The following is a 25,061-nucleotide window of genomic DNA, read 5'->3' on the forward strand; positions in this document are numbered from 1 at the left end:
TCTGTATTAGTTACAGGAATTCAGCTATTATGAATAATGAAAGGAGTAAGAGAGATTGGCACTCAGTAACAGTCAAAGGAAGAGAGGTTTAGAAAAAAAATTGTTGCTAGAGATTTGAGATTTGATATAAAAACAAGCCTGGTAAGAGAAACAGAAAATGGAAACCTGCTTCTGCAGAAATAAGCTGGCCACAAGGGAAGACAGTGGTTCTGTTGCCTGTTTTTGCTATAACCAAAGAGAATTGTAAATTGATTGAGCTTTCAGACATGCTCAGGAAAACGCCATTGTTAATTCTGTAATAACTTCTACTCAGTTTTTGTGGTCTACTGTGACATGCAGTGCTAATTATTTCTTGAAGTGTGGAGTGTTCCTGAGAATAAAGTTTATGCAGAGCAGAAAAATAGGCACCTGCTGCTCCCATCAAATCCTGCAGTTATTTGTCAACTGTTTCTGCAAATCCATTATATATGCAACAGAAAGCACAACTGACAGAACAAAATAGCAGTCTAAAAAGAGAAACAAAGGTACCATTTTGGCAGTCAAACAGCATTCATTTATTTCCCATTTATCATCATGTAGTTTGACTCCAAGTATTTGGTTGAAGAAGCAAACCTAAACTGAATCATAATATAAAATCTTATTTCTAGACACATTTTGGAGTACATACAGCATTCCTCTTTTCCTCCTTCATTATCATCAATGACAAGTAGCTTTTGTTCTTTATGACTTCATTATGACATTGCATTGTGGTGGCAGCTCTCTGGTCACAGAGAGAAAGAGACAACTTTTCCAGGTATCATTCTGGGAAAGGCTGTGAGAAGCTCAGAGAAAAGAACTATAAACAATTCTTATCTAAGTTGCTGCACCTGGTGCTTGTGAACATGTGGAATGTGTTATGGAGATATGTTTGGCTGGTGGTTTGTTAATTAGCTAATGGTGATGGTGTTTTGATTAAAGGACCAATCAGGTCCACCCGTAGCAAACTGGAGTATAAAAAGAAATAAGTTTCTTAATAAAGAGAATTGGCCTTCTGATTGTTTTTGGAGTATGTGTCATCTCTGACTCAATGGTGAAATCACATAACTTGTTTTAAACCTATTTTTATAAACTCGCTCACCATTGTCAAAAGTTTAAGTTATTTCCAAACTGCTTTGACAGTGAACTGAATGGGTCTGTTAAATTTGTGGTAGTTCTATCTTTTTACCCTTGTTCAGGAAAATGAGATTATCAACATTAGGAAGCAAATGTGACTAAGTGGGTTTGTATATTTCCCTAGAGTACTTATTTCAGTATGACTGGCCTACAGTCATGCAGTCATGATACTTCAAATAAGAGATGAAAATCTGGAATATCTGGAGATTTTATGACCTGATATTGTGTGTGCACTTAGTTCATTGAATTCAAGCTGTACAATATTTTGTGAGTTTACAGTTATGTTTCATAGGAAGAGATTTAAGTTAAAATATTTTTGAGTCTTAGTTAAGGCTTGCCATTTTTGCATCTTATGGTACCATCTTTTGTCCTTCCTTCTCAGCAAGTGTTATCTGGAGATCTCTGACATTCGACATTCTACCTTTGTGTGTCATATGTCTTGTTTGCTACCAACACAGCGAGTTTTCTGAACTCTGGTCTTGCCTTTTCTTTTAGTTTTTCTCCTCTTTATTTTAGGGGATTTTTTAAAGATATTTTTTACTTCTGGTGTATTTTCTTCAGCTGTTACATGGGCTACTGTCCTTGAACCAGTTCTTGTCTGACAAAATTTCATGTTAATATCTCCAAATGAGAACTATCTATGAGATCAACTAGTAGCTGAATTGTGTCCAAAACCATCTTGGCTGCCTTCTGGAAGTATTTTGCATAAATTTGCTGTCAACCGAAGCTCTACTCGGCTAAAATCTCTCTTAATCTCTCCCACACGAATCTTCAAATCTTTCCTTCCTAACTTTCTGAACTGTTATGTCATCCTGCTGGCATTTAAAACTCTTTCTGTCTCAGAGAGCTTTCTGGATTTTCATGCTTGTAATATGTTTAATTTCATCTTCTGTTAAACCTCTCACTCCTCTCTAGCCATATTCCTTTTGCTCTGAGTCTCTGATGGTACAGCTGTCCTTTCTCTGGACCCAGAAATGCCTCACCTCATGTTCAGAATCATGTTTTCATGTTTACCTACTCAAATCTGGAATAAATATTTTAGTAGAAATAGGATAGATACTTCTAGTTAATAATTTAAATGTTTCCTTTGTGAATCACTAGTAAAATAAAATAATGATAGAATGAATTTTCTGAAATGGTTTTGTATGCTTTCTATCATATTTCACACATTGCTCATATGATTCTCGCAGTCCTCCTCACCAATACACACCAGTCTTCTTCATTTGCAATTTCATCTGGACTCAAAGAAATTGGCCAAGGTTTTCTTTTCCTTAGAGCCGTTAAACTGTCTTTAATTAATATCTTCCTAGGTCATTAGTAATTTTTCAACATATAGTGACTCATGTTAAAAAACAAAATAAAAAACCACTAAAATAGTCCAAGGTAAAACAAACCTAGTAAGCAAACACTCTGAAGTGCATGAGAGATGTTGAAAGCTTCCTGTCAAAGAGAAATATCTCAGAAATTTTAACCCAAGTCATTTAATAAAGCTAGCAATCAAAAACCTTTTGAAGGTAGTGTTCCTGCTCTAGCTAACAGATAATACTGGAAACACAAACAGAAGCCTTTCCTCTTTCAGTCATGATCTTCCTGGTCCATTCCAGCCAAAATCAGGAACTGATAGAGCTTGTCTTTTCTGATGTAATGCTACAAGCCAGAAAAGAACATTTAAGTAAGGGGCTAACATCTTTTAGTCCAATTATTTGTCACATTACTGAAAGGATGACTGACTCAGTCATTCCATCGATACTTTCTGGATGAACACCAATCGATGCAATTGTTGAATGAACTTTACTTTGAGCATAAAGCTCACCTTGAAAAAAGCTTATTCTTTCCACAAAACAAATTGCAAGGTTCCCTTTTGCTTCATCTTAAGAATGTATGAAGTAGCATGCTGGAAACTAAAGCTGAGAGTCATAGCTTTCTGTTTTATATTCTGTTTGCTGAAATGGGATACCCCCTCAGGCCTCTTCATAACCTGAATGAGGAAGTGATATCCCTAAGGGAAAAAGGACTTTTACTAAATTTCAATGGTAGCTATATACAGCTTAAATATTACTAGATATGACTTCTCCTGGTTTTCCCACTAAAGCTCAGTGATTCTTTTCTGCTTAGAAAGGCTTCAAAATGTTTTAAAGCAGCTTATGCTAAGAAGTCAGGGATATAGCCATGACCAGCTTCTAGAATTTATCATCTAGGCTCCACAGCCCACTATGAGAACATACTTACAGGGCTTCACTGAATGCACTTCTAGTTTCTCATCAGATTTCAGAGCCCTGTGAGAGACAGTGAAACAAACTTTGAAGTCCAAACAAGGAATGTATTCCTGAATTCTGATTTGAGGAAGGAGTCATCAGTTAACTGAGACTATTTTATATGTGAAGATTGATAATGTGACCTGCTAGGAGAGGCTTTCTTATGATCTTCTTCACCATAACCTGACCTGACCAGAAAGTCCTGTAGCACTTCATGCATCCAGGTGTCTGAGAACAAATCACTTACTCCATTATTGTTTTAGTAGGATTCAGAAAATCTTCAAAATTTACACTTGATAAACTTCCTTTTAAAATGAAATATCTATTTATGTGTTTCATATTTATATGCTAAACATGCAATAAAAATTCATATTTAATTTCAGTATTTGCCTAAATCTATACCAATTTAGGATCTCTCCTTCCAAAGAGAAGAAAACAGCAAAATAGAAGGACTTTAGCAATGTTTTTAACATTTTTTCACTTCAGGGAAAAAGTGCAGAAGTAAACTCTTCTATGACAATTTAAATAATGTCTTTGTCAGTAAGATAATGGCATGTCTTAACAATTTTGATACAAGTCTATGTTATTTCACTGTCTGATCATTAACTAATAGACAAATCAGAGAGAACAAGCACCATTTTCTTTGTTTTGATTTATGCTTTTCCTGCAGTATGGAAGTTTAATCTAACTGGATTTAGTACATCGCCTGAGAAAAGTATTTCTAAGAAATCTTTTTCTGGTGAAATCTGATCAAATATTTACTGTAATTGACAATCAGATATTATTGTCACTGACAATTATGGCAATTGCCAGTTTATAACAAGACTGATAAACAAATTATTGTTCAAAGTTATAAGAAAAGCCTGCATGATCTGACTCAAGGCCACATGATTAGAAAGATCTGCTGCAAAGTCTTATTTTAGGATGAATAAAAAGAAACTTAAAAATGTATCCCAACAATCTGGAGCATTTTGAAAGTAGGGTCAAAAAGGAAACATTTTATTCAAGATTATTAAAAATATATACATGTTGCAGGCGATCATTAGGATGTGTTAAAAATTAGCAGAGAATTTAATGAGAAAACCAGAAAAATATTAAATAAATAAACTTATTTTTGGCATCTTAGCATTCAGGAGCATTTAAAAACATTCCCTGTGACTTTTCCCAGGTATGTAATTTCAGACAACTTGAGCCCCTCAGAAAACCCTTCACATTTTCACTTATTATGTAAACAAATAAACACATAATAATTTTATTCCATTCTCTCTTTGCCCAGAAGACTGTATCATTCAGTAGTTTATTTTAGCCACTTATGACATGTGGTCATCTGGAAGCCTAAAACTTTGAAACTGAAGTGTGAAGATAAAGCATAAAAATGACAGTTCAACCTGAATGAAGATACAAGGCCTAGATCATTGAGTCTCTCTCATCATAGATGTCTTACAGAGCAATTATCTGAATATTCCACATTACTAATATTTGCTTCCTAGCTAACAGTGCCATTACTGGATGCACAATAAGGCAAATTATTGCCTTTCAGGTAAAGAAACAGACAGGTGTCAGAGATGATATTTAAAGGTGGCTTTATACCAAATGTCACTGTAAGAAAAAACAATATTTTATTTTCTTATACTCTGTTTAATTTTTCTGTAATGTTAATTAAGGAAGTTTAAAAACATTCTATATTTTTTTACCAAAATAGAAGGAATATTCTTTTCTGTTTTGTTTTTTGTTTTGGCTCTGGTTTCGGTTGGTTTTTTCTGTTCTTGTTTTGTTTACTTTTGATGGATTTTTTTTTGTTTGTTTGGTTTTTTTTTTAATTTTGTTTTTGTTTTTTGAATGATGCTGTTGTACCACTGTCCTTGTGGGAGGGAAGTAGCACCTTTTTGCAATGGAATATATAAAAGAATACAATAATGTAGATACAGATTATTGCCAGTACACCAGGCAGAACATGTTGTGGGGATGGCTCACAACACCTGAACTCAAAGGACTTCAGATCAAATTGTCTACATTTCCAGTTCCAGATTTTATGGAATAGTGGCATAAAGACACCTGCATTCAATGCTTTATTTTTAAATGCAGTTCACTTCAGCCACAAGAAGATTTGACAATTTAATATTACCTATTTATCAGCAGCTTTCTTATGGATTTCAAGTTTTTAGATACATGTCTAGAAAAATTGCAGTGTTGGATTTTGTTCTGTTTTTGTTTTCCCAAAAGTTTGGTAGATTAGTGCTTGTGTAAAACTGTATGGACTGGTAGGAGCACATGACTATTGGAATGTCTCCCATTCACACAGCTTCAAGTTCAGTCTGGCTGTCTGAAAAACAGAACTGTGCTTTAAAACTATGGAAGAAAATACAGTAGGGATGATACCACTGCAGGTCTTACTTCAGAAGTTTCAGGGAAGCACTGGGACTTAGGTCCTGTGCAGATATAAGGGAAAGTAAAATTGTGAAATTTAAATAGCAACATTTAAATTGTAGGAAATACTTCAAGGTTGAGAAGAGAGGGAAAAAATTGCCCCTTATTTGTGGAGGTCCTGCTATACAGCAAGTTCCCACACCAGCAAAAATTTTCCTAGTTGTCAACAGGAGATAACATTAAATCAGATAAAAAATACCCTGGGCTGTTCAAAGAAAGAATGAAACATCCCTTCCTCCCCTGGCATCCTGAAGCCAAATGTGTGAATGAAAATTAAGTTATATAAAAAATTAATAGCTTTTGGGTTTGTTTTTTTCGCTATTTTCCCTACACATAAACTGTTTTTCCTGGCTAAATTAAATCCAGGCTACCTGGAGCAGAATCCTGGGTCACAGCTAAAACTTCAGCCTGTTCTGTATGTAAATGAGATGAACCATTTTTAAAATGGCCTTATGTTAGTTTCTATTCTTTTTCTTCTCCCTATTGCAGCTTTTCCATTCTGTCAGCCCCTTTTTGTTTTTAAAGTGCCAGTGAGGTGGATATTTCAGCCTGTAAAATCCAAAGCTCCTTCAGTCTTCCATGCTATAACCTGGGCTTAGCCTGTGCAACCTGTGAGGTTGAATGTTAGCATTTGATGTGTAAAAAGACAGAGCTTCCATATTTCTGACTTGCACACAAGATGTTTGTGTGCAATGCATGAAACCAACCAATACGCAACCACTTTGGAGTACTGAGTCCAATGTGTATGAGGTCTGCCACGTCTGAATCTCTGCCCTAGCACTCCTGATGCTGAACTGATCTCATCTCTGACTAAATTAGACATGGCACCCAAGTACATCCAGCCCAGTTTGCAAAACAAGCATGTCCATCACTCCATCCTCCACACTGTGGAGTTGGCATGGTCTGTGATTCCCAGGTATCGCTAGCCCCTGATGGGCCTGTTAGGACCACTGCCATTTTACTTACTAAGCTGCCAGGACTCTCTAAATCCCATACTGGTGGTCAAAGAAGCCTTACAGTGGTAAATGATACCTTAGAAAATGTGCAGGTAGGGAGACTGCCTTGGAAACATGTTCATGGCAACCTTTCCATTGGCTGGTAAACATTTTCAGCTATGAATTTACCATGCATTTTTGATCTACAGCCAATTTTCTTCAGCTCGTTATTCATCTCCTGTGGAGTACACTGCTGAATATATATTTTTTTCAAGCCATTTCTTGACTAGAGTTACTGCCATTTACACAGTGGAACTCCTTCCAAATCACAGGCAAAACTACAAACAGCCCTGAGGAACAAGCAGTGGTGTCTCAAGGGAAATTAAAAAATCTCCCAGTCTTTTACGACCTATATTTAACTAATTTTATATGGGGATTTTATACCATTAAGCACAGGGGAAATAGTGCTGCCAATATTTCAGACCCTTAGGCTTCCATCAAAAATGGGCTGCTGCAAAAGGTGCATTTAAACCGTATTTAGATCATAATATCAGTATTCCAAAATTGGCTCTCAGTGGAAGGCTGAGATTTTTCTCCTGAAGAGGGAACTCCTCCATAATTCATTAGCTTCTTTTCTGTATTGTAGACTAAAAAAAATGAGCAAAAAGACTATTAAATAATTGTAAGTTTCATGAAATGTATTGCATAATATTAGGCTTCTGGTACACAAAAGTTGTAAAATATAAGTTGTTCTACTTAATGGGCATAGAAAAGAAATTCCAATTATTTTGCTCAGCAAGAAGAAAGTCTTATATTTCAGAAGAGTTTTTCACCTGTGGACAGCCTAGTTTATGAAGTGAGAAAAAAACATTTGCAAGAATTACCCAACTTTTTTGAATCCCATGTTGGCAAAAAACTTTATACTGGAGCCTGTGTACTTATTGACCCAAAAGGTATAGCCACCATAGCTGATACCAGTAGAAAGCAGCTGGGAATTTGAAATTCATCCTATTCTCTTCTGCCACCCCTGGAAACTTACCCTCTGCAAAAGGCATCATGCTGGGAGGTGTGCAGAGGAGTTTCCATGGCTGATTATCTACTTGCAAAGCCTTATCTGTTTGTGTATGAACTCATACAGGAATGGAGACACAGCAAAAATCTACACATCCAATGCCTTGTGCTTGTTATTGCTGCCCCCTTAGTGAGGCAAGGAGAGATGTATGTAGCATCACACAGATTATAAAAGTCATGTGCTGACTTCACTTTTTTAGCACTTCCTAAAACATGGGGTTTTTTCCTGTTAGCAATGACAATTTGGGGCCAGTTTTGGTAATTAGATAATTTTTAAATGCCTTAATAAAAGCATTCAGTAGTGTACATTAAGCTCCCACATGGACAACATCATTAATACTTTGACTTTTTCCTCCTCAGGAAGCAGTAGGATGGGTAGCAAATTTAAGGATTAGTCACGTTGCTAGGAAGTAAGTGTTTTATACATGCAGCATAATCTGTTCTGAATATTGCTGCAGTATTTAATTGCAAGGTTTGCAAAAAGAAAAGTTCTGAATGAAGAGTAAAAATAATTTTAAAGAAAAACTATATTCTAGACTTTGTTTTAAATGTCTAGATTATTTAATTGACAAAGAAAGGCTATCTATTTGGCAGATTTTATATAATGTTCTTGACATTAGAAACTAAATTTACACAAAATTACATTATATTACATGCAACTAATTTTTCTTACAGCTGTTTTTCTCTCTTAATCATCATTTTCACAAGAAAGTTTTAAGAGAAGAATAAGCCCCTATCATTCAGACAAATGGCAGTCAATCGACTAAAGAACTATCATCCAAATGCCAAATGCAATTTTACAGATCTCCAATAAGTAGGACAGAATATAAACCTTTGATCAGAACTTTGAATTCAGGGCCTACATGTCCTTTAAGTAGGTGGAACACAAATATTCTGTTCTAAACATTTATACATATGGGTTTGGAGACTGAACTCATTGCAGTGTACATCCTAGAAATGTTTTTAAATTGGCTGAGCTTGCAAGCTGGGACCCTGGTCAGGGCTGGTTTGACTTGGTTGTCTTGCTGTTTGTGCCACTTGCTGTGTGTGGCTGTGAGATGGAACAACATGGGTTGAGCTGGGAGATCAGACTCCCTGGCCATTTCTGCCCTGCTGGAGAAAGCTCTGCGTAGCAAAGGAAGAACAGGCTTGCTCTGAACACTGGTTTCATACCACAGGTCACTGGTCTTCACCCAGAAGACTCAAGCACTAAGCAATTAGAAAAAAGATTCTTCATGAAATCTTTATTGATTATAGAATATAGTTTCACATACAGTCGAAATTCATCTGAATCTCCTAAAATCCCATGGCACATATTTTCCAGATGATCTTTTTCTAGGCCCCTAGCTTACAGTAATTTTTTGGCCAATTTATTCCTTTGGATCTCCTATTATATTCTACCTGATTTGTTCCACAGGTGCAAAATTTCCCTATGCCTGTTGTAAAGTGTGTGATAATTTTTAGTTGCATTTGTACCTCCATAGTCTATACTCCAATTTACAGTTTTCAGTTTAAAGAATCACATGCTCACTTTAATGCATAATTGATGTCTGAGAGCACTGTAAGCTTCAAGGTTTTGTGACATCTAGATAAAAAAATATTTCATGCACAGGAAGCAAGCTTACTTTTCTGGTTTTTTGTTTCTTATCACTTGTATTGCTATCAAATAGACAGGGATGTAAAGGCAGCCTCTAATTTGTCTCTGTGTACTAAACATAAAAAGAAGAACAAGGCTTTTAAAATTCAGAGCAGTTCTGTCAAAAGATTGCTATATGCAGGTACTTATTCCATATAAAATCTTGTCTGACAGGTCTCTGAGTCCAGAGTAAATTAGAAAAGTTAACCACTCTTTATCCATTATTTATGTGCTGTATAGTCTAAAATTACTATAAGTTTTCTTCATATACACTGTGCTAAGGTATAAAACTAGTATAAAAACTAGATACAGATTTTTTTTTTTTAATTTGCTAGAAAAAGGAGCATAAAAGAATGAGCAATGGCTTTCTTTATAATTAACAATTGGTATTTTAAAATGTCAAGATATAAGCTGCAAAAGGAGAGCTTTAGAACCTACCCTGAAGAGGAAAAAGAAATTATTATCTAAGTTAATGAACTCAGTTCTGTAATGACCTGGCTAGAGGTAATTGATATGAAGTAATAAGAAAATCTGGAAAAAAGCTGGAAAAAATCTTCAAGCTGATGTGAAATGACCACAGAGAACTGATGACAGAGAAGTAAGTCAGACAGTAAGTAAGCAGCAGGATCTGTAAAACTGCCACTAGATTTCCTGCTGAACAAAGTTGCACTGAAGAATTGTTTTATGACTTCTACAGTCATACAACATAAAGGCAACATCTCATCTTAGCCCATAGAGAAATCAAAGAAGAAAGAGTGAATACATATATTTCAGTTTCAGACATTATGTTTCTAATTGGACATTTGCTATTTTAGAAAAGACTTAGAAAAGAAGATTCAGTAAACTACATTTTGGGCTTGTTTTCAACAGTATGTTCTCTCTCCAACACCTACTTTGCCTGAAGTAGGTAGAATTTTTACAAAGTCAGAACTATGTAAATCATTGCAAGATAATCATAGATATCATTGTGTATGTACTTTTGTTGAAGAATCTGCGTTACCTTCTCAGATTTATTTCTACTTCCAAATCCTTTACCTGAAGAGAAGTTTTAAAGAAACTTCAACTTCTTCCTTCCCAGAACATTTATTAATTACATCCTCTCATTCATTATTCAGAGAATCGTAGGGTCATAGGATGGTTTGGGCTATAAGGGAATTTTAAAAGTTGTCTATGATAACCCTGAAAGGAGGAGAAGGAATATCTTCCTTACATCAGGTTGCTCAGAGCCCAATCTAACCTGATCTTGAATGTTTCCAGTGATGGGGTATCAACCACTTCTCATGGCAATCTATGCCAGTATTTCATCATCCCCACTGTAAAAATTTCTTCCTCTGACAAGTCCCATGTGCTTGTCCAGCTTAGAAGGAGAGTTGAGATTTACCACTGACTGCAGATTCCAGACTCAGTGGGTATACTTCTAAATTAAGCATTGTAATGCTAAGCAACACAGTACAGAAACCACCTTGTGAAAGTACCTAAATGAGTGCAAAAATGAGAGACTGGATAATCAGATTAGTCTCTATTGCTTCTAATACGTCACCTGAATTTTCTCTTTAGATACAAATAACTGATAAAACAAAATTGTTATATATTCTGTTTTAAGTGAAATACCTAAAAGGCTTCTTTTTCTAATAAATAAATATAAAGGACAAATGCTTGATATGAGGATAAATGCTTGACTTTTTGAGGTTGGAAAAAACCCCTAGGTCTGAGTCATGTTTCTGGTAGAAGCTTGCCACAACCTGACAAATTTGCAAAAGTCAAACACTGTGGAATTTTCCATAAATTGGTACCACCATAGTATGCACTTGCAAAGTTCAGCTTATAAATATTAAGGAAAAAGCCCCACAAAACAGGAATCTGTAACTTTTGGCAAAGTAGAAAACTAGAATTTCGTTCATGGGTTATCTTCTGAGATTATTCTTTTAACTCTGTGTGGGCTGATTCACATAGATTTAAATAAAGTAGAACTTTATTATTATCATCAGTGACATAGGAAAAATATCAGAAAAATAATGAAAATTTCCTACATACAGTGCATGTCCCAGCATGTACAGATATCACAGTGATGACAACAGGGTAGCAATTCTTTCCTTAATTGTTTAGGTCTCTGAAAAATGTATGTGTTTCCAGAATGGTGATAAACCTGAAATGGGTCATTTATCTTAGGCACACTTGTACATAAGCACATTTCAGTAGTAGGGAAAAGGGTTGCAAAGAGCCTTCTCCTTCCCCAATCTGTTCCTCCAAGGCAGTACACCTGTCCCAGCATCAATGGTACCTGTGAGTGGTTGAATTCTAGAAGGAAAGAAAGTTTCATCTCTCTGATGAACAATCTCCAGAGGCCAAGTGATGCTGCATGTTGAGAGCTAAATATGAGACTGGTGTTTTGAGAGCAGCAGCTGAATAATTAAACATAAATTATAAGCTCAGATTTGGGCCTAGAACACTAAAGCAGTAACCCATGTTATTCATTTAATGCAGTCTTAGGTTTTGAGTTATGCAGCACAGTGTCAGAGAGTCAGGAGTTTAAACAAAGTTTGGTAGGTGAACATGACCCACTGATAAGGACAAGAGCATTAAAGACTTTTTAGTATCTATATTTTACAATTTTAATTGCTAAAACAAAACTACATTTAATTTGTAGTTGAATGGGATGTGGTAGTAGTTAGAGAGAACCATAATTAAGTTAGTAGCAGTTTAAAAACAGACCCTGAATGAACTGTCCCAAACTTAGTGTTTGAGACACTGTCTTAATTGTGCTGTTTCCCTTATTTTTTACTTGCAAAGAAATTAATAAACAAAACAGATAAATAAGGTCACTCTTCTAGGATGAGAACATCTGTTATTTGAGGACAAAACTCTTCTCTGCTGTCTTTAAGGTTAGAATCAACAGGAGCTTAATGTATGAGCAGTATGCTGATTTGAAATAATAATGAGAATTCCATCATTTAAGCCCTGCATGTTTTTAAATATAACTTCAGATGTAACTTCAAGTAGCAAATTACTTCTCAATGCTCAGTGACACACAGAAGAGCAACCAAAAATAGAATAAATGTACTTGTGATTTGCATAAAATTCATACTAAGAAAGAATGTGCTATGGTTAGAAAGATAAAAAAACCAACAATCCAGTGAGAGCAGTGAAAAATAATGTAATTCTTTTGTGAATTATTTCCAGTTGGAGACATTGGATATCTTAAAGAAATGCTAAATGTACTACTGAATAATTTTATATCTGTAGAGTTCGAAAAACTGGTGAAACATTGCTGTTTGAGGTCTGAACCTAACAAGCATCAGGAAGGCTTTGCCAAAGTAAGTATTGACAAAAAGCAGCCAAGGGATTACTTAAAAAAAGGGAACAGAAGCAAATTAGTCATTCCAAACAATCTGTGTCTTAAGGGAAATGGAAAATAAACTCATACAAATGCCTGGCAGTGTAGTTTTTAAAAATATGATAATCAAGGTGATATGGGAATATGTCTGAGAGAAGAATTTGGTATTAACTCTGTCCCAAAGATTTTAAGCAAAAACGTCTGTCTATTGATTTCGTAGGTTAATCCCTAGTTCTTCCATTAATGTCTACAGTGTTCTCAGATGTAACTTTATATATCATATAACAAAGCATCTTCTACCTAGAACTAACTGGTCAATCTCAGTATGAAATATTTAATATTTAGTATTAATTTGATGTGTCAGTCTATTTTTTTTCATTTAATTTTAATGTTAATCTTTGGTGTTGAGTGATAAACTCTATGTCTTTTTTCTTTGACAGTTTAACTGCTCACCATGCACATAGCATATATTGCTCATTACTACCTGTGGTTCGTTCAGTAACTTGATAATTCATAGCACAGGAGAAGCTCAAAGATGGAGGAACCCAGGGCTCAGTTCTGAAAGATACTGAGTAGCCTGGCTCTGACCCAGTAAAGCACTGAAGCACATATTTACAATTTGAGTAATTGATTTTTTTTGTCAAGAGATGCATAAAAATAAAGCACATGACTAAGGCTTTTGCTGAAGGAACTCCAGAGTACTCAGGACCACCTATTTCTGATGATGCCATGTTTGCTGGCAAAGTTGATTGAAGAACAGACCTGCTTTTAATATCAGTTTTTGCTTTAATTTTATTCTATCATAAGTGTAAAAGCTTCTTCAAAGTTGTTTTGAAAGATGCTGTCTGTGGCATAGCACCAATGTACCCCCTCCTTACTCTCAGGATGTTGACATTGATGTGAACTCATGTACAGCTTAATACATACACAAACCACATACTGCATGCATGCCTTCTACCACCATTCCTTCTCTTTTTCTATTCTCTCCTCCCCCTTTCCTCCAAAGCTATTATTGATAAAAAAAAAACACCACCAAAAAACCATCTCTATTCCAGTGAAGCTAGTATTCACTGGCAAAGGAAAAGATTTACTGCTTTAATTTTAAATACTGTGTCTGAATGCTTTCACAGATGAAAAACAGAAATGATGTAGCATGTACCTAATAAAGTCTCTTTAAACTGAGATTCACAAAGAGATTTAAAGCAAACAAACCCTGTTCCCACAGGTCTAATAGAATACTTGCACTTTTACAACTTAATGTACTTTTTTTTTGAAGACAGTTTTCTATTAGGGACAGGTAAAGGGAAAAAATATATATCCCAAGCAGGTTGGACATATTTGTAGGACAACTCATCTCAAAAAAGCATGTTCACCTGTTCTTCGGTGACTAAAAGAAAACAAGAAAAATCATTTTGGTTAAGAAACATCACTTCTACTCTCTTCTCTTCTGAAAGAGATGTACTCCACGGTGTCCCTAGCCTGTTGTGGTCTAGATCACCTCAAAAGAGGCTGTTAGATATCCAAAATATCTTGATAAAAAAATTTTGCCTTCTCTTGCATGCTTGAAATGGCTTATTTTTGTTGTGTTCAGAAAGCACAAAATGGAGAGGATTAATACCTGTGAGGTGCAATGGTGAGGAAGCACAAGGGCACTCATCAAAATACTTTTGCTCTCCGTCTTGGGCCTTGCCACAGGAAACCTCACTCAGCCCAGTGACTTTTGAAGAGAATGCTCCAACTGGCCACAGAGAAAGCCTTTTGAGAACTGGCTTGTGCTTGTCATGCAGCTGTCAGGTGTAAGAAGGCCAATAGGAAGGACAGCCACCATATTGCCATGGGGACTTTCCAACATTAAAGAGCCTAGATGGCTCAGAGATGTTATTCTGTACAAGCACATTCCTATATATGCCATTTGCTTATTTTCCTTGTGTCTCACTCCAAAATTTGCACCTCTGTGAAAGACAATGGGAATGATTGTCACTTGGCAGAATGAGGAATAAATGGGTAGGATGCACTGGTAAGAATGACAGAGAAAGGCTATGCATAATTTTCTCTGGAGATTGAAACAGTTTCCAGTCATCCTGAAGCATGTGCCAAAAGAGCTTAGAGGGGATCCAAACTTTCTCCTCTGAGCTCAAAATACAACCTGGAAGCATCTTGTCCAACTTTGCTGGTCCTCATTCTCACAAATAATCAATCTATCATGGTGTCATATGACTGTTGCATATAAAAGGCTTGTCAAATTTTTATATTTGGGATCTTGACTCCTTTCCTTTTTAGAACTTTTAATTAGAGTGCCCAAAATCATATATTGCCAACTACCAGAAAAACCCCACACTTCTTAATATTTTTGTTATTTTCTTTCTTTTTTTTTTTTTTTTTCTTTCTTGCACTCTTACCTCCTGCATGGAAGGAGTACCACATTCTGACAGCAGCCAAAAGAGTAATTCAGTCTGTGTTTGGGATGGCCTTCAGTGGCACTGCACATTGCTAAATTAAATATTAGAGCTAGAACATCCCAGATTTGGTCTAGAACACACATCATCTTTGACTTGTAAAAACACTTTAACATATGTATGATCTTTAGCTTTTACTTCCCCTGTTCTGAGTGAGATACTAAGGTACAAATGTGGTTAAAAGCATTCATGATTAAGCATGAACATCACTTTTTTGCTGGGTGAAGGAAAAAATGCCTTCTCTTAAACTAATAGACCCCAATCCTGTAGGTTTGCAGCCTGTGTTCTGGCTTTCAGTTGCATTTATTTCCATATCCAAATGCCTTTCAAATTCAGTTCTCCTCTCTGGGCTAAAATGAACACTCGTAAGAATACAGTAATTAAACACAATTACAAAGATGTGCACATTGCAGGCTGAACAGCCACAGGCCACTTTCCAAGGACCCTTTTTTATTTTCATCATCAGCTGTAATTTTCCTGGCTTCTTATTTATGCTCTTCAGCTAACAAACCAGTTTTATGTGACCCCAGGAAATTCTTTGTAATTTTGTTGCTGTTGCAGACTCCCACTACACTTCTCTGGCAAGTAAAAAAATACAAACCCAGCAAGGTGAAAAGATTCAGTAATCTGTGGAACCCAGCTTCCACTTGCTTTGCCAGCTTTTAGTCATGGCAGAATTTATAAAATAGCCTAAGAAAAAAAAAAAAAGAACAAAGAAAAGAGGTTTAATAGAATTGCTCCCTGTCCATACTGAAGTTTATCCTGCATTTGTGGGGGTTAATCTTATGAAATAAAGATGACATTTGACCTGTCAATACTGGGAGATGTTGGCCTCTAGATTACCTGTGCTTCAAACATCATCAACCTTAATATTTTCTAAAACATTTTTTGAAATATTTCTGTGCTCTTTATACAGAAATTCATTGCTAAACCTTAACATCAGTTGAACAAATATGAAGATGTTTCTTACAAAATTTATATTATTTTCATGTCAAATCTTTTAATGCCATCTGATAGAATGGTTTTCAAAAGGCAAATATTTTGTAATATTTTGTTGTCTCCTACTGTATGTAGCTCTTTTCACCTGTTGTAAAGTGGCATCAAGTACTAGACCTCTTGGACATCCAAAGAGAAGACAGATGTTACTAACACCACAAGGAATGTATCAAATGTAAGCATAGAGTTGTCTAAAGCTTTTTTTAGTATAGAATAATTAAAATATATAATAATATATATTTTAATATCATCAATATTCTGTAGATAGACTATTATTCATGCCATATATTTAAGATAAGGCATAATGAGAAGTAATCTAGTTTTCTTGTGCTCCAAAAGTAGCCAGTGAATATACAGACTTCTCCAAAGGGCATTCTGCTGGTTTTCTGCACAGAAGCATTCTCTCAAAGAGTTTTTTCCCCACACCAGGTGTACAGGCAGCTCAGAGAGACAGAACAAACAGTAAAATAAGATGCATGAAATTATGTGATGAAACTATCCCCTGCCAGTCCTAATACTAATGCATCAAGGCTCAGGAGAATATTGGATATCACAGTGGTTTAAGAGAAAATAGGAATAAATACGCACAGGCATCTATTAACTGCTCATGAAAATAAAAAAAAAAAGAGGGAGAGAAAAGGGAAGAAAAGCATCAATTGTTTATTCCCTCTATTAATGGGAGCTTTGAAATATTTTGTTTGGCAGAGATTCAAAAATATTATTTTTTTGGGTTGCTTCTCATGGGCTCATTGTCAGCTGTGGTGGGATTTTGTGCTCTTCTTTTGGTTTTGTTTTTGTTTTGGCTTTTTTTTTTTAATTACAATTCAACCCCATAAATCCCACTATTAAGTAGATCTCAGGACCTCACACTCAGAATTGCTCAAGTGAGGCCCAAAATGGGAAAAGTAAGTAATAACAGATCATGGCTGTAAAGCATACCACTGTTTGGGACAGGCTGTCACCCGCTGATCACTGACTGGTGTCCAAGTCTAGAGGCACAGATGTGCATACCAAACATGGTGAGAGAAATCAGAACCAGAAGAGAAAGGAAAAATGAAACAAAAATAAAGTACATCAACTATAAAAAGAAGGAAAACATACTACATATCCTCATGGGGAATCAGAAATTCCTGTACTTCTAAGATTACATTAGATTATTACTTTTTCTGCTTTCTAGAAGTTTAATACTTGCCCTTGTCATTTCATGCTACATAGGAGAGTGCTTGGCTACACAGTTTGAATATTTATGCCTGACTTTATACTGGAATGCTCTGTAACTACTTAAGCCAAGCATCTTGTGCAATGGCAACAGATTCTAAAAACTAAATTTAAGATAATAAAAATTGCCTCTTGCCATCTATAAATATGTTGATAGAGACTGTATGCTAACAGGTAATGCTAAGACTGTGAAAGCATTTTTGGAAAATGAAAATTGATCTGGAGCTACAGGAAAAGAAATAAAATCTATTTACTTATAGGTCTCACTTGGCTATGGCAAAATATTTAAATCATAATTTTGAAGCAAAATTTCCAGAAAAGCTTCTCAGCAAAAGCAAGGAAAAGTTGCCACTGGCTTTGAATCACTAGCGAAGACCTTTGTCCACTCTGCTCACATCATGTGCATCCAGCAAAATCTTTACTGGAACCATCAAGATTTTCTCAATAGGAATGGGAGTAGCTCTTTATTCAGATGTCTTTGTAGATACCCACATGGACCATTATTTCCTTAGTCTTCAGTTATCATTGATTACCAAAACTTCTGCCTGTGAATGGCACCAGTGAAAGTCATCTCTAATACATGATCTTATACATACTTTCATTTAATCTAAATATATAAGTATTCCTACTGACTTCAGTGAAATACCCACACAAGGTTGTGAGGTAATATAGGTATGTACCTATAATGAGGGACTAGGTGAAGGAAATAATAATAAAAAAAAAAAAATTGATGTGAATAAAATAATAAATGAATTTCTATTGCTATCTGGTCAAAACCACTATAACAAAAAGAAAGAATAAAAGAAGTGTTTCTGCAGAGATTCATAGCATAAACATAGCAATTCTATAGAAAAGCAGCAATAGGTAATGTCAGACTTCCAAAAATATGTCAAAAATAATTCACTTGCTGAATTTGCTATTCCACATCTTTTCAAGAAGAGACTCTTCTCTAAGGCATGCTCTCAGAAAAGATATTAAGAAGCAGTAGCACCTTAAATCATTATAGATAGTCATTATATTGATAAATACATGTGATTTTGCAACATGTTTATATTTCGCTTTAAATTACTTTGCTTTGCTAAAAGACATACTGGACAGAATCATATTTTTTCCAAAGTTTTTTGTTGTGGGGGTTGTTTTCCCTCTTCAGTTAAAAAAATCCAAAAGTGAAAGTTTCTTGGAACACTCAGCACTGAAAATTACCTAAACATTTACCATTAAATGCAGGGTGAACATTTCATTTACTTAAACAGACACTGAAGTAGACAGTGCCATAAAATTGCAAAAGCAAATAGATATTTATACATCATTTTAGGTCAGCTCGGCATTATAATGTTTCCCAAATGTATAAAGTTGCTCTCAGGCAATAAATCAGAGTACAAAAAAGGAAATTTAGTGTTAGGTTGTACTAAGTAAACTATTTTTTGTATCTTCTCAACAAACTCAAATACAACAATATGGAAATCAAAGTATTTTTTGCTAAGAATACCAATGCAAATGACATCATGATTTTTCAAAGGCTTCTAAAAAATACTATATCAGTATTTTTTTTCAAACTTTGAATAAAAACTGTAAGTTTTCATTCATGGCAGAAATAATAAATTTCACTAAAAACTACTAAAAATTGTAGCAAATCCTGATCTGATGGCAGTACATGATAACATAGCCACTGCAATTATTACAAATTATTTATTTATTTGGAAAAATAAAAATTAGAATCTTAGATATTAAAGTGATAATTAATGAATAAACAAATAAAATTGTATTGAAATGTAATATCTGAAGGCAAATGACTCAATTGTTATTTATGCCTAATAAATTAGTTAGGAAGAAAATATAAAATAAACCTAGCTTAAGGTTTGGGCATTTTTGTTTGTTGGCTTCTTTGATTTTGTTGTGCTTTGTGTTTTTCATTTGTAAAGCTTAAAATAAGGGTAACATTTTCTTTCTTCTGGTTTTTTTTTCTCCTGTTCTATTTTATTCCATGGTTGCTTGTCTGTGCATTGGCACTCATTTTAGGGCCTTGCAACCCTTTAGAAGTGGGGTACCACACTGCAATTTTCTCTTTCAAATAAGAATTAATATGCACTTGTGTTTACAGGGGAATCGACAGGGCTGCAGTGAGAAGATGCTGCCGTTCTGCTGCTCTGTGGTGCCGTCCTCCTGTGTGAGGCTGAAACCCCTCCAGGTTGCAATTCTCTGCTAAACCTGCTACATGTCTGTCTGTCTGTGCCACTCTTGTTCAAAGTATCTGTTCTCTATGCAGTAACTTAGTAAAGACCTATCTCATGCACAAAAATTCTTGCTTCAGGGCATAAGCATTCTCTCTCTCAATGCACATGCATAATTTTACAGCATTATAAAATGAAAAAGGAATGAGTAGATTTCAGTCTTTCTTACTTGAAATATGATATGATGTATAACAGAGTAAATAAACCTTTTGATTGTGCTTTATTTTCTGCCAAATTTAATATTTTATAACACTTTATAAACTATTACTCCAATGTAATGGAGCCTTGAATCCATTATTCTCACATCTCTCTATGCTTTCTGGGCCAATAACCAGAATAAACCTTGTGCTGAATCATTCAAGTGCTGCACAGGTATTGTCAGGAGTTTTCATGGTGGAACTTCAAGTCAGCCAAAGTTTAGAGCTAAAACTTCAAATTTGTTTTTGAAGTAAGTGCTCTAAAGAACTGAAACTAATACCATTTTCACCAGTCCCACTCTCCTACAGTCTTGCTTTCCAAGCCATTGACTTTCCAGCAGTTTTCATCCAAATCAAATTGTACACAGTTCATTTTGGCTCCTTTACAATATTTCCTTCTTTCATCTCAAGATTTAAGTCTCTGCTCTTTTTTTCTTTCTCTTCCTGCCAGGCTTGTTTCATGTTTTCTTCCTCATTTAGACAAGGCAAATAGACTGACTTCTGCTCTGCTGTCAGTCTCTGCACTTTAAATAGTTGTATGCTCTATTCAGGACACAGCCTATTAGCTAACAAATAAAACAGTTACACCATCCATCACAGTCTAGACTGAAGCAAATCTTACCTTTATTCTTTGTAAATCTGATACAGACAAATTTTCACACAGAAAATTCAGCCTTCTACTCCAAGTCCACTCTCATAAATCAGGTCTACTCTTCTATAATCCTAGGCCAAGTTTTCTAAGTCACATCCAGTCCAGACTCTTAGGAAGAAAGCTAATCTGAGAGGATAATGAAGCAGGAACAAAACTGAAAATTTGAAATCAGTCATTTGTGCAATAATAGGGCTTTCAATACCCAGTGAAATTTGTTTGCAAAAGATTATTCTAATGAGGAAAAACATTACTAATATTAGCTTGTTTCTTGAGAAGAAAACTACCTCCTTACCCACATAATAATACTTTTCAGATCATTATGAACTTGTCTTATTGCAGTTACAGCAACTGCATGTTGGTTTTGTACAATTTTTTTCACAGTAAGTTTTTTTTAGTGTAAAATATGATAAAGCAGAAAATTTTAACTAGTTAATTTTGAGAAAAAAAAATTGTTGGCTACCTCAGCAGTAAGAGCAAAGGTGGCAGGAATGTAGTTTATTGTTAACCAACCTATTTAAACTAATGAGTTACAGGACATGATGGAGGAAATTCCTCTTAACACTTACTTTACATGCAAAATGGAAGTTAAGGATTTGCATCAGTAGTTATATTTTAATCAACTTTTGCATGAAAATATACGTGAATAATATATTAAATTTGCATCAACTCTGTGTCTCAGTGGCATACTTTCTTCCTCACCATTAATGAGAAAAGAGAAATGCATTCTATGCAAGGCAGAAAGAATGAAAACACTCTATGACTTAAAATGGTATCAAATTATTCTTGGTAATGCTAATGATTCTGAGAACAAAAAAACAGCAGCCTCCTTCTATGAAATTCAATCCGTGCTCTTCATTGTAAAGCACGAAAGATACATGTTCAAGCATTAAAAGTTTACTGCCATGAGAAGTTACATAGTGTACTGGTTTATCTGTGACAGAAGAAAAGCACCAATATATCAGACCACTGTATCAGAGCACAATGCATGAGTTGGTTGAGACATTGGTGAGTCACAGCACAAGCGTTTTGTCAGAACAGAAACTTCACAACAAAACTGTTCAATTAGTCAAGATGCACACAGAATCTGCATATTTTTCATAAGAATAAACATTATTGAATCTTCAGTCAAGACAGGCAAATTGTGAAAATATTTCTGGCAGTATTCAGATGGCATTTTAAATTAATGCTCTGGTTATGTTACACCAGGGTGTTTTTTTCTGGCACCATGATCTCTGTCACAAACATACAAAGAAAGTGAAGTTCAAGTCACAACAGTTTTTCCCTAAGTGAACCAAAGTATTTAGCACATATGAATATTGAGCTAAGACATTGCACAGTTTTTCAAGTGTTGCAGGAAATCTATGCTGTCGATATCCTCTGAGCACCCAAGAGACTCTTGGCTGTAAATAAGCACAAAAAATGAGCAGTGTAAGAGATGTACAAGTTTATTTATAAATAGTTTAGATACTCTTAAACTGAAAGCATTATCTATAAGCAAATAAAGGAGCTGAAGTAATTATGCAGAATTCCCTTGTAAAGTTGTAAATGTTTAGTATGAAGAAGGAAGTAACTGGATATGTAATTGTTGCCATTTTTCCTGATTCCAGAATCTTAGAGAAAAATATCAGACCGAGCTATTTTAGAAGTTCTTTTATAGTAGGCTTGCAATAGATTTTCAAAAAGTCAAAAGCTTATTTGAACAAATTTGGATTTCTCCACATTCCATGTTCCAGAAATGAATACCTAGCCAATCTGCAATGAAGACTTTACAGAGATATAGTGGTGATCTTTTTAAATAAACAGCTATATTAATAGTTGCAGCTGAACAATATTTTCATATTGGCATTCTCAGCTTTATTATGGAAGTGGCTCTCTAGAGGAGAAAAAACTGATGTGATTCACCTCAGACTGATACAGGATCATCAGCTGCTCCATATCATCTCATTTTTAAATGAAGATCCTCTAGCAAGACCTCGTTCCTTACTGTATACATATCTAACCTGTTTATTCCCAAATCCAAGGTTTTGAATTTTCAGAGTACCATAGCAACAAAACTTTCCTACCTCATCCTTCTTGCACATCTATTGAGATTTAATCTCTCTCCCTATCTTTTTAACCTGCTATTACAAAACTAAAATATGAAAGCTTTTTTTCTACATCCATTCTAACAAGTGGATACATAAAAATACCTGCAACATTTCTCCTCGCCTACTGACGAGATACTTGTTTCTAGAGAAAATTTTGGACATCTGGAAGTATTTTTTCATATAAGAGAACATTCGAGTGACATGTGAAAAAGAAATTATGAACAGAATATCCCCATGGTAATATTCATATTTATTTGAGCAGCACAATAACTCAGTCTTTACATTTTTATTTGTTGACATGTAGGCCTGTACTAAAAGAATATATAAGGGAAATCAAAATTAAATTGACATGTAGCCTTCATCATTCTGAATCTTTACCTATCCTTCCCTTTCTCTATTAAAGCTGTTTTGGATTTAAAGCATCTGAGGTGACTATTTTTGTCTTCCTAAGCATTTGCAGCAAACAGGAAGCAGAAACATAAATCTTTGTACAGTCCTGTGGATTCTACTTCAAAAGAATCAACAATGCAGACATTTTATTTGAAAATTTCTACAAATAAAATCTGTTTTTCTGCAATACTGTCTTACCTTGATTATTATGTAGACTACTTCCACAAATCTGTTTCTTATCACATTAATGGAACATGATACATGATTAGAAAAAGTAATAAGTTAAAACCAAAAAAACCTAATAGAAATCTCTCTTCTCAGTCTAAAACTCTTCCAGTGCATGTCACAATTCAAAAAGGGACAAATATAAATCTGGATAGTTTGTCTGAAGCCTCATGAACAATAGACTAAACAACCTCAGTGTCAAGTCTAACCTGTCTTTTTTATCTCAATTTAAAAAAATGTAGACATGTGAGATAAATGGACTATAAATAATGTTTTCTTTGGACTTTTATTTTCTTGACTATCACAGTGAAAAATGTTTCATTTTGTAGTCCCTCTAATATTGGCCAAATAAACAAGAGGCTGAATTCACAGAATAGGAGGAGAGTTGATCAGTCCTTAATGACATTGACAGCTGTGAAACTTTAACCCCACATGTGGGTACTGGAGCCCAAGCCCAGTATTTTTTAACCACCAGAAGAGTACATTTCTGGATGGGTCTTTCTCACTCTTGCTTAACATCTAAAGGGATATTAGAGACTGGAGCACACATTTTTTACCTGCCTTAAAATGCTTCTGAAAACTAAGTTAGGGAAATATTCTCAGTGGATCCGTCAAAAGAGGAAGAGCTCTGGCAGAACACAGTGAGACCAAATAAACTTTTGTTTTGAAAGGTGGAAGGCTGAGCTGAGTCCCTTGGAATGGGACTAGTCAAATAAAGACCACCTCCCACTGTGGGAATTTGGAGAGGTAAAAGGTACCACAGCATAATTTCCCAGTTCCAATGACAGCCACATTCTGGGGCATGTATCTTGGGCTTGTGTTGTCCTATATAGTATTTAGTACTTACCATCTCTCATTTTCAAAGGGTTACATATTTTAATCCTTTATTAAATGAGGTACAGTCTCTCTTGATATAAGCTTTTAACCAATAAAATGGTGCCTTTAGGTAAAGAATAATGCAGGTGAGTATATATATTAATACTGGTTTTAGAAAGAAATGTGAATATTTGATGTCAAATAAAAAAGAAATATTTAAATAAGAAAGAATACAAATATGACAAGTTGAAATTTACTGTGATTAGCAATGGTCCTGTTCATCTGAAAAAAGGGTGAAGACTTTTTAATGCCTACAAGTTACCAGGGCTATGGCTTTATATTCCAGCTGAGATAGCATTTCCAGAAGTGAATGTTGTCTTCTGCCATGCTGGAATCATCATCTATCAGCAGTTTCATAGATATAAGAGTGACACCTAGTGAATCATTAACACTTCCAACATTTTTTCTGGGGATGAAAATGGTGGGGAAGGAACCCTTATTAATCTCTTAACCAGCAGATAATCCTGTTAAAGATCTGATAAAATTTCAGCCTTAAATAGTTTAACAGTATTACAAGACAAGATTAAATATTGAAGAATTATATTGTGTGCCTGGTATGTCAAATTTTTTAATTTTGATAATGTATCTGGTAAAAGAGTCTAATAAATTAAAAGGCTTCTCTGAGAAAATATAAACTCTTCATCCCTTTTCAATAACATTATGATATAAATAAAGTGCCAAATTATTTTCTTTTTCACATCATTTTCAACAATTTAAAAATAAATCCTTTGGGCCTTACTATATATTTAAATTATATTTATTTTCATTAAACTATAATCAACACATTCTTACCATGGAAGATAATGAAGGGGATGTTTCAGTACATCTTAGGGTAATTTAGAAATTATTCTTTGGTAAGGCTGACTGAAAAGTGACTGCAGTTCTTCCTCCATTTTAATAGACTTTATACAATGTTTCATGAG

The 25,061-nt window shown here is 34.9% G+C and overlaps 1 protein-coding gene across 3 annotated transcripts in view; it reads left to right on the plus strand.

The window, feature by feature from the left end:
- LOC110469389 (uncharacterized) overlaps window positions 1–23,224 on the plus strand; it is a 206,548-nt gene extending 183,324 nt beyond the window's left edge. For all 3 annotated transcript variants that reach the window (XM_085570223.1, XM_085570225.1, XM_085570224.1), the window contains one exon: window positions 19,582–23,224. In XM_085570223.1, the coding sequence (XP_085426349.1) occupies window positions 19,582–19,686 (105 nt within the window). In that variant the 3' untranslated portion in view covers window positions 19,687–23,224. The remainder of the gene's footprint in view (window positions 1–19,581) is intronic.
- The last annotated feature ends 1,837 nt before the right edge of the window (window positions 23,225–25,061 follow it).

The sequence above is a fragment of the Lonchura striata genome, chromosome 1A (genome assembly GCF_050655825.1).
Source record: "Lonchura striata isolate lonStrDom1 chromosome 1A, ASM5065582v1, whole genome shotgun sequence".
In the NCBI taxonomy this organism is placed as follows: domain Eukaryota; kingdom Metazoa; phylum Chordata; class Aves; order Passeriformes; family Estrildidae; genus Lonchura; species Lonchura striata.